The following is a 15282-nucleotide window of genomic DNA, read 5'->3' on the forward strand; positions in this document are numbered from 1 at the left end:
GCCATGAAAATTTCAACCCACGTCTGACACGAGGAGAGCAGGGGAGCACACAAACTGGTTACATGCAGCACAGCTTCTGTATCCTTGTCACTGGTGTTGGTATTAATGATGAAAAGTATGGCGTGGTTAGGGGAAAAGACAACTAGGGCATCCACAAGAGCTCTCTGCAGTGAGGTGAATGCTGTATGGCACTACTATATTCACATACTTTCCTAGATGCTGCAGGCCAAACTGGGATGCAGCCATGTAACAATACTACTTCCCACACCTTTAGTATGTAGCTACGTTCTGTCATGATGTCAGTTTGTTTTCAACAATTGCATCACCTGACGTATTCTGTTCTAACCTCATGAGTCATCTTTGTTTTTGAAGTAGTGGCAATAAATAACAGAGTCTTTTATATTGTGCCTTATAGCGCAGTACAGGTGAGGATCATAGAATGTACTGCAACAAGTATACAACCAGCAGCACATTTGAATCAATGCATAGCCCTTATTTCAAAATTGCTTGTTAAGAAAAACATTTCTTTCAGGTGAGAGTACGCTTTTTTTCAATTTTGAAGGCAACAGCATCATAAAGCCGGTATAACGATGTCTAAAAATGCATCTTATATGGACTTACTCACACTGGTACCATTGGGCATAAGTGCTACTCATATTTATCCAGTGTTTTTATTGGCCACACTCACCTATCTTATTATTGTCTTTTGCAACTTGTGTGTACTGTCAACTATTGCTGTAAGTAAAAATCTACACAAGCCCATGTTTATGCTCCTGTTCAACTTGCCCATTAGTGACATGTTGGGAACCACAGCTTTTTTCCCTCATCTTCTTTACAGCATTGTGACACAGAACAGAGTGATTTCCCATTCTGCATGCATCACTCAGGCTTTTCTGATGCATTTCTATGGCACAGGAAACTTGCTGATCTTGAGTGCCATGGCATACGACAGGTACATCGCTATATGTTGTCCTTTGAGGTATAATGCTATCATGAGTCCAAAAAAAGTCATCATAATTATTTTTTTAATATGGTTTATAAATTTCTCAATGATGGTCACTCTGATTTTGTTGCTTACACGGTTCAAAATTTGCAGGACAAATATAGTGGATTTGTACTGTAACAATCCATCATTGACCAAACTGATCTGTGAGGACACCAGAATAAACAACTACTATGGGTTGTTTACGATCGTCTTAATCCAGGGCGGACCACTGTCAATAATAGCCTACACATATGCACAGATTTTGCGTACATGTGTCATGACTAATCACCCCGATGCCCGGAAAAAAGCCTTTCAGACATGTGGTACACATTTAGTTGTTTTCCTAATCTTTCAAATTAATGCTGCCTTTACACTCATTACTCATCGCTTTCAGAGTGCATCGCCGTACATTAGAAGGGTTCTTGGTATATCAATCTTATTGTTTCCCCCTTTCTTGGACCCGATTATTTATGGACTGAAAACAACAGAACTCAAGCGGAGCCTAGTCATGTTCCTAAAAAGAAATATTTGTTCGTCTAAGTTGTAACCAGTTTCCTATTGTAATTAGACATGACTAGAGGAGTCATGCACAATGTAAACTTGCATTATATATTATGTCGCCTAAACAAACAATGATTTCAGAATCCCCTTTAAATGAAGGCTCCACTAGCAACAACATGCCGTGTATTACAGCACTACGGAGAAGTTACACATCTCCGTGCCTGTTGATTATTTGTCTTATGCATATGTTGTGCGTTTCTCTATTTATTGTCCATGTGAATGTTCGTATGTGTTTATCAGCACTTCACAGGTTACAGATTAACAGCCTGGATCATTGCTCATCTGAAGGTTGAAACTGTAGACTGTAAACTGTTTTAATAAAGGGTAAGGAAAATGACATCCGCTGAGCACAATCGAGTGAATCACAGATCATCTTAAAACTGCTGACAGATGTACATAATGTAATATGTTTGACTGAAAGTTACAAAGTTGCAAAAACTAAAAGCAAACGTATCTCACTGCAGGTACGAATGCACTTGCACTGACCAAATACATGCAGTGAAAATGTATTGAAATGCAAAAATAAATATTCTGCTCCATTTCAAATAATTCAGTAGCAAGTGTGTAAACTGTGTGCATGTCTCAACACTGAGTACATTGTATGTATGTAGACTGTAAGGTGGACTACTGATGAGGAAATTAAAACAATATGATTCTGATTGTGGTCATGTTTTCCTTGACATTGCAATAAAAGTATGTATTAACAACATTTGTATTCACTTATTATGCACTTCAAAATATATACAAGGTGTACAGATGTTTGCTGTGTGGTCCATTAATGAAAATCAAATATTCTAAAACATACGTATTTCATGGTTTTCATTTATTGAAAACAAATAATTTAAAAAACAGCACAATCAACAACACAAAAAAATGTAACTTTCATGATGTCCTATTTCATAGTTAGATGAAAACCAAATACATACAGTCAACTATAATTTTATAAACAAAGAATCTGAGGGAGGAGAAAAAAAATGAAAAGAATGCAGATCCTTACTGTACAATATTTTCTTTATTTGCAATCCTTCTCTAATTCCTTTGGCAGACTGAACCATTTTGTAAACAGAAAATACTGTCAATGAAGTTATGATGAAAACGGTATTCAATGAGGAACATTTCTTTCGAAATAACAGTAGGCCTAAATATACTGTATACTCATCCAGTGGCGTTGCCAGGTCATTTTTCTGGGGCTTAAGCCCCGACTGTTATATTTGTAGCTCCAAATGTAGTTTTAAATGTAAGACTGTGAAAATAAGTGGTAGTTGTAGGAAGTGTAGTTGTTTTCTTTCTGTATATACAACTGTATCATTGGTATCTAAAGCTAAGACAACCTTTATTTCTGTTGGTAAAGTCTGAGGGCCATGAAAATCTCAGAACGTCTGACACGAGGAGAGCAGGGGAGCACAGATAAAGGCCTGAACACAAAACTGGTACTCCATAAGCAACTAGGGCTTTTGTGTCAAATGGTATCACTGGGGTCAGCTGCTCCACCACTAAGGAGTTGAATCTTTAATAAGTCCATGTAGTCCAGGTAGAATGTTGGGGTTCTTGTGATAAAGAACATATTTCCATTGTCATGACTTGCCCTGCACCCTGATATGCTTGTAATTCCTCTGGCCAACATGTCAGCCGGGGCTCTCATTTGCTAGAAGACTGCGAGGTGAAGGCTCCTGAAGTAGTCTGTGAAATGCAGAATACCACAGACTTGCGGTATGCCACGACTTTCTACAATCAGGTGACAAACAGGTTACATGAAGCACAGCTTCTGTATCCTTGTCACTGGTGTTGGTATTAATGATGAAAAGTATGGCGTGGTTTGGGGAAAAGACAACTAGGGCATCCACAAGAGCTCTCTGCAGTGAGGTGAATGCTGTATGGCACTACTATATTCACATACTTTCCTAGATGCTGCAGGCCAAACTGGGACGCAGCCATGTACCAATACTACTTCCCACACCTTTAGTATGTAGCCAGGCCCAGGAAGCTTTACAGTTGGAGAGAGTGCAGTCGCTTTGCTGCTTGCTCTTGCCTCTGCTTGCCTCTGCTTGCATTTTCTTGCTTCAATTTGCCAGATATATCACATATATCTTGCCAGATATATCACATATATCACTCTTCAACGTTTGAGTGAAGACAAATCCAGAAAGTCGTCGAGCTATTTGGATTGTTGGCTACTGCTAACGAGCAGCTAAGCTAAAGCTAAGTAGCAGCAAGATGCCTCCCTTCTCCACGGATGACTACTACAAACTCCTACAGAAGATTGCAGTCTTGGAAACAAAAATCTACCGACTAGAAGTAAACGCGGAAGTAAATGGACTGTATGGGAATGATACCACTCTACCATGGACTCAAAACACTGGACAAATGCAAGCTAAAACACAGCTAACTAGCATAACCAGGCCTACCAAGAAACAGGAGGACAGAGCAGATAATGAATCTTATGTGACTGACTGGCCTGCACTAGCACACAGGCAGAACTCCTCCTCAACCCCTGCACCCAGACGGACAAAGCCAAGGACAGCTAAGGAAAGTAAAACCTGCAACATACCTCCACAACAACCAAGCCTACAACTTCAAAACAGATTTGCTCCATTGTCGCAGGATCATAAATCTCCATCTGATGACCTGGATAAGCAGCTATCTCCTCAAAGCAGGGTAAGAACTGAGAGTAAATGTGAGAGTAAAAGGCCGCAGGCAAAGCTAATGACTGGGCCTGAGACTCTGATTGTTGGTGACTATGCTGTAAAAGATGTCAGAAAACTGTGCAGCAAGAACACCAAAATACTCTGCTTTCCGAAAGATATGGTCTCTGACATGAGAGACAAATTCCTGGACATCGTGGCTGACTATCCCACAGCGAAAAACATCATCGTGCATACAGGAAGCTGTGATATTGTGAAACAACAGTCTGAAGTTCTAAAGCGACACTTTATTGATCTGTTAAACACAGTCAGCTCTGTCAAGGCTGAGGTGTTTATCAGTGGCCCTCTTCCACCAGTCAGAGGAGGAGATGAAGGATTCAGCAGGCTGTTTGCACTGAACAGATGGCTGTCAACTGCATGTGCTGACCATTCAGTACATTTTATCAACAATTTCTACCTTTTCTGGGAGCGCAGACATCTTTTTGCAGCGCATGGAATTTGCCTGAACAAGTCAGGGGTGAAACTGTTTACCTCGAACCTGTTTTTCTCCCTGCGTCACCCGTCTGTCCCTACTGCCAAGGACAAGATACAAGAGGAGTCTAAACAAGAGATAACCACACAGCATCGCCATGGAGACCTTACGGAAAGGATGCCCCCGCCTAACGACAGTCAAAAGGAGGAGTCTCCAACCTCATCATCAGGGACCGCCTTCGCCTCCGATCTCCCACTTTCCCTACCCTTCCTAGACGAGGACTCTTTACCTCCCTCCCCAGCACCTACTTCCACCCCCCAAATTCCATCCAGGTCCCTTTCCTCTCTCACACTCTCCCCCTCCTCCCCCCACCTGGAGTTCACTGACCACATGAAAGAGCTGGTCATTGCTGGGACCAAACACACTCCTCGCCCCACTCCTCGACGGTTCCACAACCATCCTCTGTCTCCCCTACATGATAACGGAAATAATTGATATATTCTGGGTCCAGGCTACAAGGCTAATGACACCAATGACTCTCTCCAGGAAAAGTCGGGGCCCTGTATGCAGCTAGCCGCTTCAATTCCTGTCTTGCAAGTTTATAGAAAAAGAAAGGTGAGGCTGCGAAGAAACAATAGTAAACATGCAAACTTATCAAACTTAGCATACATTCCTCGTCAGCCTGTCCAAATAAATTGGGCAAAGAAAGCTTTAACCACATTAAACTTAGCTTTATTAAATGTCAGGTCTCTGTCAGGAAAAACATTTTTAATCAATGATTTTATTGTTGGGCACAAACTGGACATTTTCTTTTTAACTGAAACTTGGTTAAATCAAGATAACAGTGCAGCTGTTCTTATTGAATCAACACCTCTCTACTTCAGTTTCATGAGTGAAACAAGAGCGCATAAGAAAGGAGGTGGAGTTGCTATTTTATTTAATGATTCTCTTCAATGCAAGCAGATGTCCTTTGGTCATTTTAGTTCTTTTGAATATGTGGCTCTGAATTCCACTCAAGCTTTATTCCTAAACATTTACAGACCGCCTAAATACTGTGCAACCTTCTTTGATGAGTTTACTGAACTGCTGTCTGTAATCTGTATTGATTTTGACTGTGTTGTTATTGTTGGTGATTTTAATATCCATGTTGATAATCCCCAGGACAGAGAGTCTATAGAACTATGTGGTGTCCTTGATAACTATGATCTGACTCAGCATGTGACAGGACCCACCCACAACAGGGGGTACACTCTGGACCTAATCATCACCAAAGGTGTAAACATTTCCAAGGTTGCTGTGACTGATGTTGCACTCTCTGATCATTTCTGTGTTTTCTTTGAGAGTGCAATCTCCTTGCACACAAATGTCCAAACCAAGGTTGTGACAAAGCGTTACATCTCTGAAAACACCAGTGAACTATTTATTCAGAAGTTCTCCTCCACACCAGCCCTCTCTTGCCTCTCAGTCAATGAGCTTGTAGATGGCTTCAATTTTAAAGTTAAAAATATTATTGATGCCATTGCACCCACTAAAGTGAAGGTTGTCTCAGGTAAGCAAAGATCTCCTTGGAGAAATGCTACGCTGGTCAGAATAGAGAAACGAGTGTCGGAAAGCTGAGCGCAGGTGACGAAAAACTAATCTCCAGGTTCACTGTGACATCTATAAAGAGAGACTTCGCAATTATAATTTGGAACTTAGAAATGCAAGGCAGTCATTCTTCTCTGACATCATAACCAAAAACAAGAACAATACACGCGCCTTATTTGCTACCGTCGACAGGCTAACAAACCCTCCAGTGTCGGTAGCTGCTGAGCTCCAATCCACCTGGGCATGCAATCAATTTGCCTCCTTTTTTACTGACAAAATTCTGAAAATTAGACAAGCAGTCAGTGCCTCCACACCAACCACAGGATATGTGTTGTCCCGATCTCTGAATAACATCCATTCAAATATCATGACACAATTTCATTCAATCGACTGTAGAAGCCTAGAAGACATTATACAACATCTGAAGTCATCCTCCTGCTGCTTGGATATTCTACCAACACACTTTTTCAAAAATATTTCAAACTGCATGACCACTGATCTCTTACATATTGTAAACACATCCCTTCTCTCAGGTGTCTTCCCACAAGCCCTAAAAACTGCAGTTATTAAACCACTCCTAAAGAAGGCTAGTTTAGACTCCGCAACGATGAAAAATTATAGGCCAATATCAAACCTCCCATTTCTAAGTAAAATAATTGAAAAAGCGGTTTTCCAACAGCTGACCAACTTCTTGGCCGTAAATAACTGCTTTGATGTTTTCCAGTCAGGCTTTCGACAGCACCACAGTACTGAAACTGCTCTTGTTAAGGTTTTCAACGACATCCACTTAAACATAGACAATGGCAGAAGTTCAGTCTTAGTGTTACTGGATCTCAGTGCTGCATTCGACACGGTCGACCATGCCATACTCCTAGAAAGACTAAACATCTGGGTGGGACTCTCTGGCACAGCACTTAACTGGTTTGAATCCTACTTGAAGGACCGAGAATACTTTGTGTCTGTGGCTGATTACACATCAGAGCTGACTAAAATGACATGTGGTGTTCCCCAAGGTTCAATACTGGGGCCTCTTCTGTTCAACATCTACATGCTTCCACTAGCTCAGATTATGGAAAGCAACAAAGTGTGTTATCATAATTATGCAGACGACACACAAATCTACATAACTATGTCACCAGGGGACTATAATCCCATACAAGGGCTGGGTAACTGCATTGAACAAATCAACAACTGGATGTGCCAGAATTTTCTTCAATTAAACAAAGATAAAACAGAAGTAATTGTTTTTGGTACCAAGGATGAACAATTGAAAATCACTGCTCAGCTTCAGTCACTGATGTTAAAACCCACAAACCAAGCCAGAAATCTAGCTGTAGTTATGGATTCAGACCTCAACCTGAACAGCCATATCAAGACAATTACAAAATCAGCCTACTATCACCTGAAGAATATATCAAGGATTAGAGGACTTATGTCTCAACAGGATTTGGAAAAACTTGTCCACGCATTTATCTTCAGCAGACTGGACTACTGTAATGGTGTGTTTACAGGTCTCTGTAAAAAGTCCGTCAGAAAGCTGCAGCTGATTCAGAACGCTGCAGCTCGAGTCCTCACTAAGACCAGGAGGGTGGATCATATCACCCCAGTTCTGATGTCTTTGCACTGGCTTCCTGTCCAACAAAGAATTGACTTTAAAATCCTACTGTTGGTTTACAAAGCACTGTATGGTTTAGGGCCAAAATACATCTCTGATCTGCTGCTACCTTATGAACCATCCCAACCCCTCAGGTCATCTGGGACCGGTCTACTATCTGTTCCCAGAGTCAGAACTAAACATGGAGAAGCAGTGTTCAGTTTTTCTGCTCCACATATCTGGAACAAAGGCCCAGAAAGCTGCAGGTCTGCTGAGACCCTCAGCTCATTTAAATCAAGATTGAAGACTTTTCTGTTTGCTGCTGCCTTTAATTGAACCACATTCAATTCATATATTAATCAATTTCCTGCATTTCTGCATTTTACTGCTGTATTTTATTTCTTACACTGTTCTTAATTGCTGTTAAATCTCCTTTTCTTTTGCCTTATGTTTTGATGCTTTTAATGGTTTTAAAAGGACTACACAATATATCGCCATTTCCTCCGGGACAGAGTTTGTGCAAGGCGTACACTATAAAACGCAGATCGGCAGAGATCTTTTCCAGACGTGGTTTGTGTGCGAGTAATTGCAGAATTGCGGCAGTGTATGGTTGATTGCGTGCAGCGTAATGTCTCAGGGAGACATCAATTATTGTTTCAATGTATGTTTTAAATCTCCTTTACTTTTTACTCCTGAATTTTATTTCTTACACTGTTTCTTTAATTGTTTTTAAATTTCTCTTTTCATTTGCCTTATGTTTTGATGCTTTTAATGGTTTTATGTGAAGCACTTTGAATTACATTGTTGAAATGTGCTATACAAATAAACTTGCCTTGCCTTGGCTTGCCTTGTTACCCAGACTATAGTGAACAGACCTCTTCTCAACCAGATAGTCATCAAGGTTTTTTCTGCGATGGGAGACGCCTCACCGGTGACAGTCTCAAGTTTCACTATGGATGAAAGAATGATTGTCTTCTGTGTTACTTTCTAGCAAGGAACATGTGTCCAGCAGCTCTGAGCAGTGTGACCCCGACACTTTTTAACAGGAGCACAACAGTCTTCTAACTCCACCAGACATACTTTTTTGTCCCCTTTTTACCTGCTCCCCCATCAGCATCTTTCACACCTAATGCAATGCCTCACAGGAAGAAGATGCAGCGGTATTACCTGAGTTCTCTGATCATTTACTCAGAGAACAGTACTGTAGTCTGTAACCATTGCAAAAAAACAAACAAACAAAGCAAACAATGAACTCTGCTGTTAGCCCGAAGCTTAGTCTGTCCTTAGACTCATGCATACAGAGAACGTCAGTTTCACACCAAACATGCAAGCGTACATACTGAAGATTAGACTGAAACATAGTATGTCAGTTACCTATCCTGCAATGTAGATTGAAATGTAAACATTTCCTGATATCCCCATCCTCTCTGATCATTTTCCATGCATTATTTATTCATTTTACCCAAATCACAGTCTGGTGATGTGTAGAGTTACATAAGTCCTGAAATCCAGAGATACACAGATTTAAGTGTTTCCTCCATTCTTTGATAGAGTGAAGTTGGTGCTGTCCTTATTTAGGCTCCTGCTGATCTTGAATGCCACGTTGTGGAAGTCTGCATATTTGCGGTCAAAGCTCAAAACACTATGTTTTGTTATATCAAGTTCCAAGATTGAAGGTATGGAAATAGGATTTTTGGAAAAAGAAAAATACTTCTTAGAATGGTCATATGTTTATTCAGTTTGGCATATGGCAAACCTAAAAAAGAGCCGATGTACAATACATCATGAGTAAATAGCCAAAGGATTTACTTTATTCATTATGTTTCAAAATCAACAGAATCAAAAAACACAGGACATGATGTTTGTCTGTCCTTTGTGCCAAGGTGGTGAGCACTTCCAGGAAATTAACCTTGTTTTGAGTGGTTGACGATCTACAAGTGGGGGTTTCCAGCTTGTGTGGGGTGTATCTTGGTTTGGTTTATGTTGCAGAATTTTGGGACAGTTGGGCCCAGAACACATCATCAGTAATGTTCCCTTGTGTCATTGAGTGTTTCGGCCATTTAACACGATACACCCTCCCCAAGGGTGGCCAGCTGCAGGATGATCAGCCCTCAGCTTGTGTGCCGTGCCCAACTGTCTCAAACTTGACAACATTGAGAATGGTAGATGCCTGAATGGTCAACAGGTGGGGATTCTCAAGTGGGTTATGCTGACATATTTGGAGCCCGGCACGGGTCATTCCGCTTGATCCAAATCCACTGGCTGCTTCTTTCAGCCGCCTCTGAGACTGCCTTGATGGTCTGCCGCAGAGCCTGACCGTGGCTTCCCAGCTCTTTCAGCAGTCTGATGGTCGAAGAAGCCACAAATCCTCTGCATCCCACTTCCACTGGACAGTTGTTTGTGTTCCAGCCACGCTGCTTTGCTTCTGCTGCAAGCTCTGCATAGCGTAGCTTCTTACGTACATAGGCCTCTTCAAACGCGTTCACCCATGGGACTGTGAGCTCTATGATGTACACAGTCTTCAGTGAAGGGGACCAGAGTACCAGGTCTGGCCTGAGGTTAGTGGCAGCAATCTCTGGAGGAAAGATCAATTGCTGGCCGATGTCGACCGGCATCTTCCAGTCACGGGCCATGATTAATTGTCCCGTTTCTCGCTTGGTGGAAGGATGTTTGGGGGCTTTTTGTCCTTCTCGGACAAATGCTGTTGCCTTCAGGGAATTGGCTACTCTCGGGGGTAAGGAGTTGGTCGCACACCGCTTGATGTCAATCGCTGATGCCAGGCTTTTGAGGACCTGGTTGTGCCACCAGGTATATCTGCCTTGCGTGAGGCTGGTCTTGCAGCTTACCATGATGTGTTTGAGAGTCGCTGGAGTTGGGCAGAGGGCACAGGTTGGGTCTTCGCCATACCACTGATGGAGATTATTTGGTGATGGAAGCACATCATAAGTAGCTCTGATGATAAAGCAAATTTTTGTTGCTTCCATTTCCCATAGTTCCCTCCAGCTGATCTTTCTCCTCTCCACACCTTCCCACCCCGTCCATTGTCCCTGCTTCACGAGAGAGACAGCCTTCGCACTTCTTGCGACCTCCTCCTCTTGCACACCTCCTCGACCACCAATTTCCTCCGTTCTGATGTTGTGGCCTTTCACCAAGTTGGTTCACTTGCCGTCAGGCCGAGGCCTCCTCTTCCCTGCTGAACTTGCCCCATGATGTCTTTGTGCCTCAGGGTTGATGTTGCTTGCTGCACAGCATTGGATGGTTTCCACTTCCGCCCAGTTGCTAGGGGCAGTGCAGCATTACTGATAATCTTGTCTCTGGAATCCCTCAGCGTCATCTGCAGTCTGACTTTAGAACACTTGTATTCTTCTGTCAAACTAGTGAGAGGTAGTTCCAGGACCCCTTTGTCATAGAGGCTGATGTTAGTTAGACATCGTGGGACACCGAGCCACTTTTTCACGTACGAGGTGATGGTTCGCTCCATCTTCTCCACAGTTGTTATCGGGACCTCATAGACAGTGAGTGGCCACATTGTCCGAGGGAGGAGTCCAAATTGTAGGCACCAGAGCTTCAGTTTTCCAGGCAATGCGGTCTTATTGATGTTCTCCAGGTTGTTGATAATTTCTTGCCTTAGTTGTTGCACCTGCTCTTTGTCCTTGAGGCTTGCATTGTACCATCTGCCCAGGCTTTTGACAGGGTGCTCAGATACTGTTGGTGTTGGGTCATCGCCAATACAGAACCTCGTGTCTTTAAGCATTCCCTTGACAATAGAGATACTTTGAGACTTGGTTGGATTGATTTTCATGCGGGCCCACTTGATGTTCTCCTGTAGCTTTCCAAGTAGCCGCTTGGTGCACGCTGCAGTATTGGTCAGTGTTGTCATATCGTCCATATATGCGCGAATGTGTGGTAGACGGAGCCCTGCCGTTGTTCGTTCACCACCCACCACCCATTTTGAGACTCTGATGATGACTTCCATGGCCATTGTAAAAGCCAAGGGTGAGATTGTGCAGTCTGCCATAATGCCTACCTCCAAGCGCTGCCATGTTGTAGTAAAGTCAGCTGTGGCGAAGCACAGTTGCAGGTCTTGGAAATAGGTTTTAACCAGTGTGGTGATGAGCTCTGGTACATGGAAAAAGTTGAAAGATTCCCATAGCAGTTCATGGGGAACTGAACCAAACGCATTTGCCAGATCAAGGAATACAACATGGAGGTCTCTTTTGTCCTTCTTAGCTGCTTGGATCTGATGCCAGATCATGCTTGTGTGCTCCAAGCAACCAAAGAATACTGAAATCCCTGCTTTCTGTACAGATGTATCAATGTACTTGTTCCTTTCTTGGTAAGTGGACAGCCTCTGTGATATTATGCTGAAAAAGATTTTCCCCTCCACGTTCAGAAGGCTGATTGGCCGAAATTGACCAATGTCTGATGCATCTTTCTCTTTTGGTATTAGCACACCTCCAGCCCTTCTCCATGCCTTGGGTATTATTTGTTTCTGCCACACTATCCTCATGAGCCTCCAAAGAAAGCGTAGGACGTCCGGTGCATTCTTGTAGAGCTTGTATGGTACTCCATTAGGCCCAGGAGCAGATGCTGCTCTTGCCCGCCGGACTGCGTTCTCTACTTCGCTCCATTTTGGAGGGCTAGTGTCCAGGTTGACAGCTGGAGGTTTAATTGGTGGGATGTCAAATGGGATGATCATCTGCTCATGCTTTCTCCTGTCATGGTGGACCTTTTCTAGATGTTCTTCTAGTTCCTGCTTAGATGTTTTCAAAGTTCCGCTTTTTTCCTTTGCGAAGAGGTCTTTGACGAACTTGAAAGGATCTTTGTAGAACAGTGTTCTTGTTTTTTCCCTCTTTCTTCGGAGTTTCCTCAAGTTCTCTGATCTTTGCAAAGTTGCCAGTCGTCTCTTGATGTCCGCTTGGAGTTGTTCAAGGCCTTCTCTCTCTGTGTCAGAGGCTTTCTTCCACAGCTTTTTCATCTGTCTCCTTTCTCTGACTAGCTTGTCCATTTCTTGTTGTCTCCTGGAGTTGGCTGGTGCTGGTACTGTTTTCCTGCTTCTCACTTTGTTAACCCCAAAGCGCTCCTCTCCATAGTTACAGATAATGTCGCCCATCTTTTCTCGCTCTCTAGTTGTAGTGCCCACTTGCTGCTCCAAAATTTTGGATAGATCATTGTTGATGGTTTCCCACTCTTTTTTTTCAACAGCTTTGGGCCACTTCACACCAGGTTTGTGCCCTTTGATCTTTTTCTCCATTGGAGGTCTCTGTGGTTAGGTGGGCCATTCCACCGACATTTCTGTGCTTGTATTTCCCTCAGTGACAGGGGTGCTGATGCTCTGCGAACTTTGGTTTGTGTCCCGTCGCTGTGCTTCATTTGACTGGTTGCTTCGTAAGAAGTACTGGTCAATGCGAGGCCCATGTCTCTGCTCTCTCAAACACTTTTTTCCTCCCTTGGTGGATCTTCAGGCCTAATGCTGATGTTACTTTCTCCCAACCACAAATGCACACCTGAAGCTTGTGTCCTGCTGCTGTTGTGGTTGTTGCATGTGTCGTGCTCTCTTTGTGCATAGTCGTTTCCGTTCCTAGGTCTGTTACCGTGTTGTCAGTATGTGAGCCATCTTGCGCCCCCGCTCTCACAGGCTCTAGGGGTATGTTCCTTTGTTTACTTGTCGTAGCATTTAGCGGGTGTCTCCAACTAACTGAACCAGCGTTGGGGACTGCTGCCCATGACGGCCCCATTGGGGTCTGTTCCCTCCAGTCAGCTGTCTCTCCAAGCTGTCACTCGGTCTTTCCCATGTTGTCAGCTGTCCTTTCACAGCAGTCACTGGACGAATCCAGATGGTCAGAATAAAAAAACACAGGACAACAAATATAAATTCCAAATGTATATAACATGTAGGCATATCTTACATAAGGCAGGGGACAGCTGATTAAAAAAGTGATACGATTAATTATGTTGCAGAGACAACTACGTTGTTTGAACTTTTCGTTCTGTCATGATGTCAGTTTGTTTTCAACAATTGCATCACCTGACGTATTCTGTTCCAACCCCATGAGTCATCTTTGTTTTTGAAGTAGTGGCAATAAATAACAGAGTCTTTTATATTGTGCCTTATAGCGCAGTACAGGTGAGGATCATAGAATGTACTGCAACAAGTATACAACCAGCAGCACATTTGAATCAATGCATAGCCCTTATTTCAAAATAGCTTGTTAAGAAAAACATTTCTTTCAGGTGAGAGTACGCTTTTTTTCAATTTTGAAGGCAACAGCATCATAAAGACGGTATAACGATGTCTAAAAATGCATCTTATATGGACTTACTCACACTGGTACCATTGGGCATAAGTGCTACTCATATTTATCCAGTGTTTTTATTGGCCACACTCACCTATCTTATTATTGTCTTTTGCAACTTGTGTGTACTGTCAACTATTGCTGTCAGTAAAAATCTACACAAGCCTATGTTTATGCTACTGTTCAACTTGCCCATTAGTGACATGTTGGGAGCCACAGCTTTTTTCCCTCATCTTCTTTACAGCATTGTGACACAGAACAGAGTGATTTCCCATTCTGCATGCATCACTCAGGCTTTTCTGATTCATTTTTATGGCATAGGAAACTTGCTGATCTTGAGTGCCATGGCATATGACAGGTACATCGCTATATGTTGTCCTTTGAGGTATAATGCTATCATGAGTCCAAAAAAAGTCATCATAATTATTTTTTTAATATGGTTTACAAATTTCTCAATGACGATCACTCTGATTTTGTTGCTTACACGGTTCAAAATTTGCAGGACAAATATAGTGGATTTGTTCTGTAACAATCCATCATTGACCAAACTGATCTGTGAGGACACCAGAATAAACAACTACTATGGGTTGTTTACTATCGTCTTACTCCAGGGCGGACCACTGTCAATAATAGCCTACACATATGCACAGATTTTGCGTACATGTGTCATGACTAATCACCCCGATGCCCGGAAAAAAGCCTTTCAGACATGTGGTACACATTTAGTTGTTTTCCTAACCTTTGAAATTAATGCTGCCTTTATGCTCATTACTCATCGCTTTCAGAGTGCATCGCCGTACATTAGAAGGGTTCTTGGTATATCAATCTTATTGTTTCCCCCTTTCTTGAACCCGATTATTTATGGACTGAAAACAACAGAACTGAAGCGGAGCCTAGTGATGTTCCTAAAAAGAAATATTTGTTCGTCTAAGTTGTAACCAGTTTTCTATTGTAATTCGACATGATTAGAGGAGTCATGCACTTGCGTCATATATTATGTCGCCTAAACAAACAATGATTTCAGAATCCCCTTTAAATGAAGGCTCCACTAGCAACAACATGCCGTGTATTACAGCACTACGGAGAAGTTACACATCTCCGTGCCTGTTGATTATTTGTCTTATGCATATGTTGTGCATTTCTCT

General features: G+C 42.5%; 2 protein-coding genes across 2 annotated transcripts; both read left to right on the plus strand.

Moving 5' to 3' along the window:
* Positions 1-590: 590 nt before the first annotated feature.
* LOC306779673 (olfactory receptor 52B2-like) lies at positions 591-1532 on the plus strand (the record flags this gene model as incomplete). The annotated part of the gene is made up of 1 exon (XM_079271650.1): positions 591-1532. One exon carries the CDS (start codon positions 591-593, stop codon positions 1530-1532), a length of 942 nt encoding a protein of 313 aa, XP_079127776.1.
* A 12601-nt stretch (positions 1533-14133) lies between these two features.
* On the plus strand, positions 14134-15075 carry LOC306779674 (olfactory receptor 52B2-like; the record flags this gene model as incomplete). The annotated part of the gene is made up of 1 exon (XM_079271651.1): positions 14134-15075. One exon carries the CDS (start codon positions 14134-14136, stop codon positions 15073-15075), a length of 942 nt encoding a protein of 313 aa, XP_079127777.1.
* Between the last annotated feature and the right edge of the window lie 207 nt (positions 15076-15282).

This window comes from Melanostigma gelatinosum (genome assembly GCF_949748355.1).
Source record: "Melanostigma gelatinosum genome assembly, chromosome: 7".
Taxonomy (NCBI): Eukaryota; Metazoa; Chordata; class Actinopteri; order Perciformes; family Zoarcidae; genus Melanostigma; species Melanostigma gelatinosum.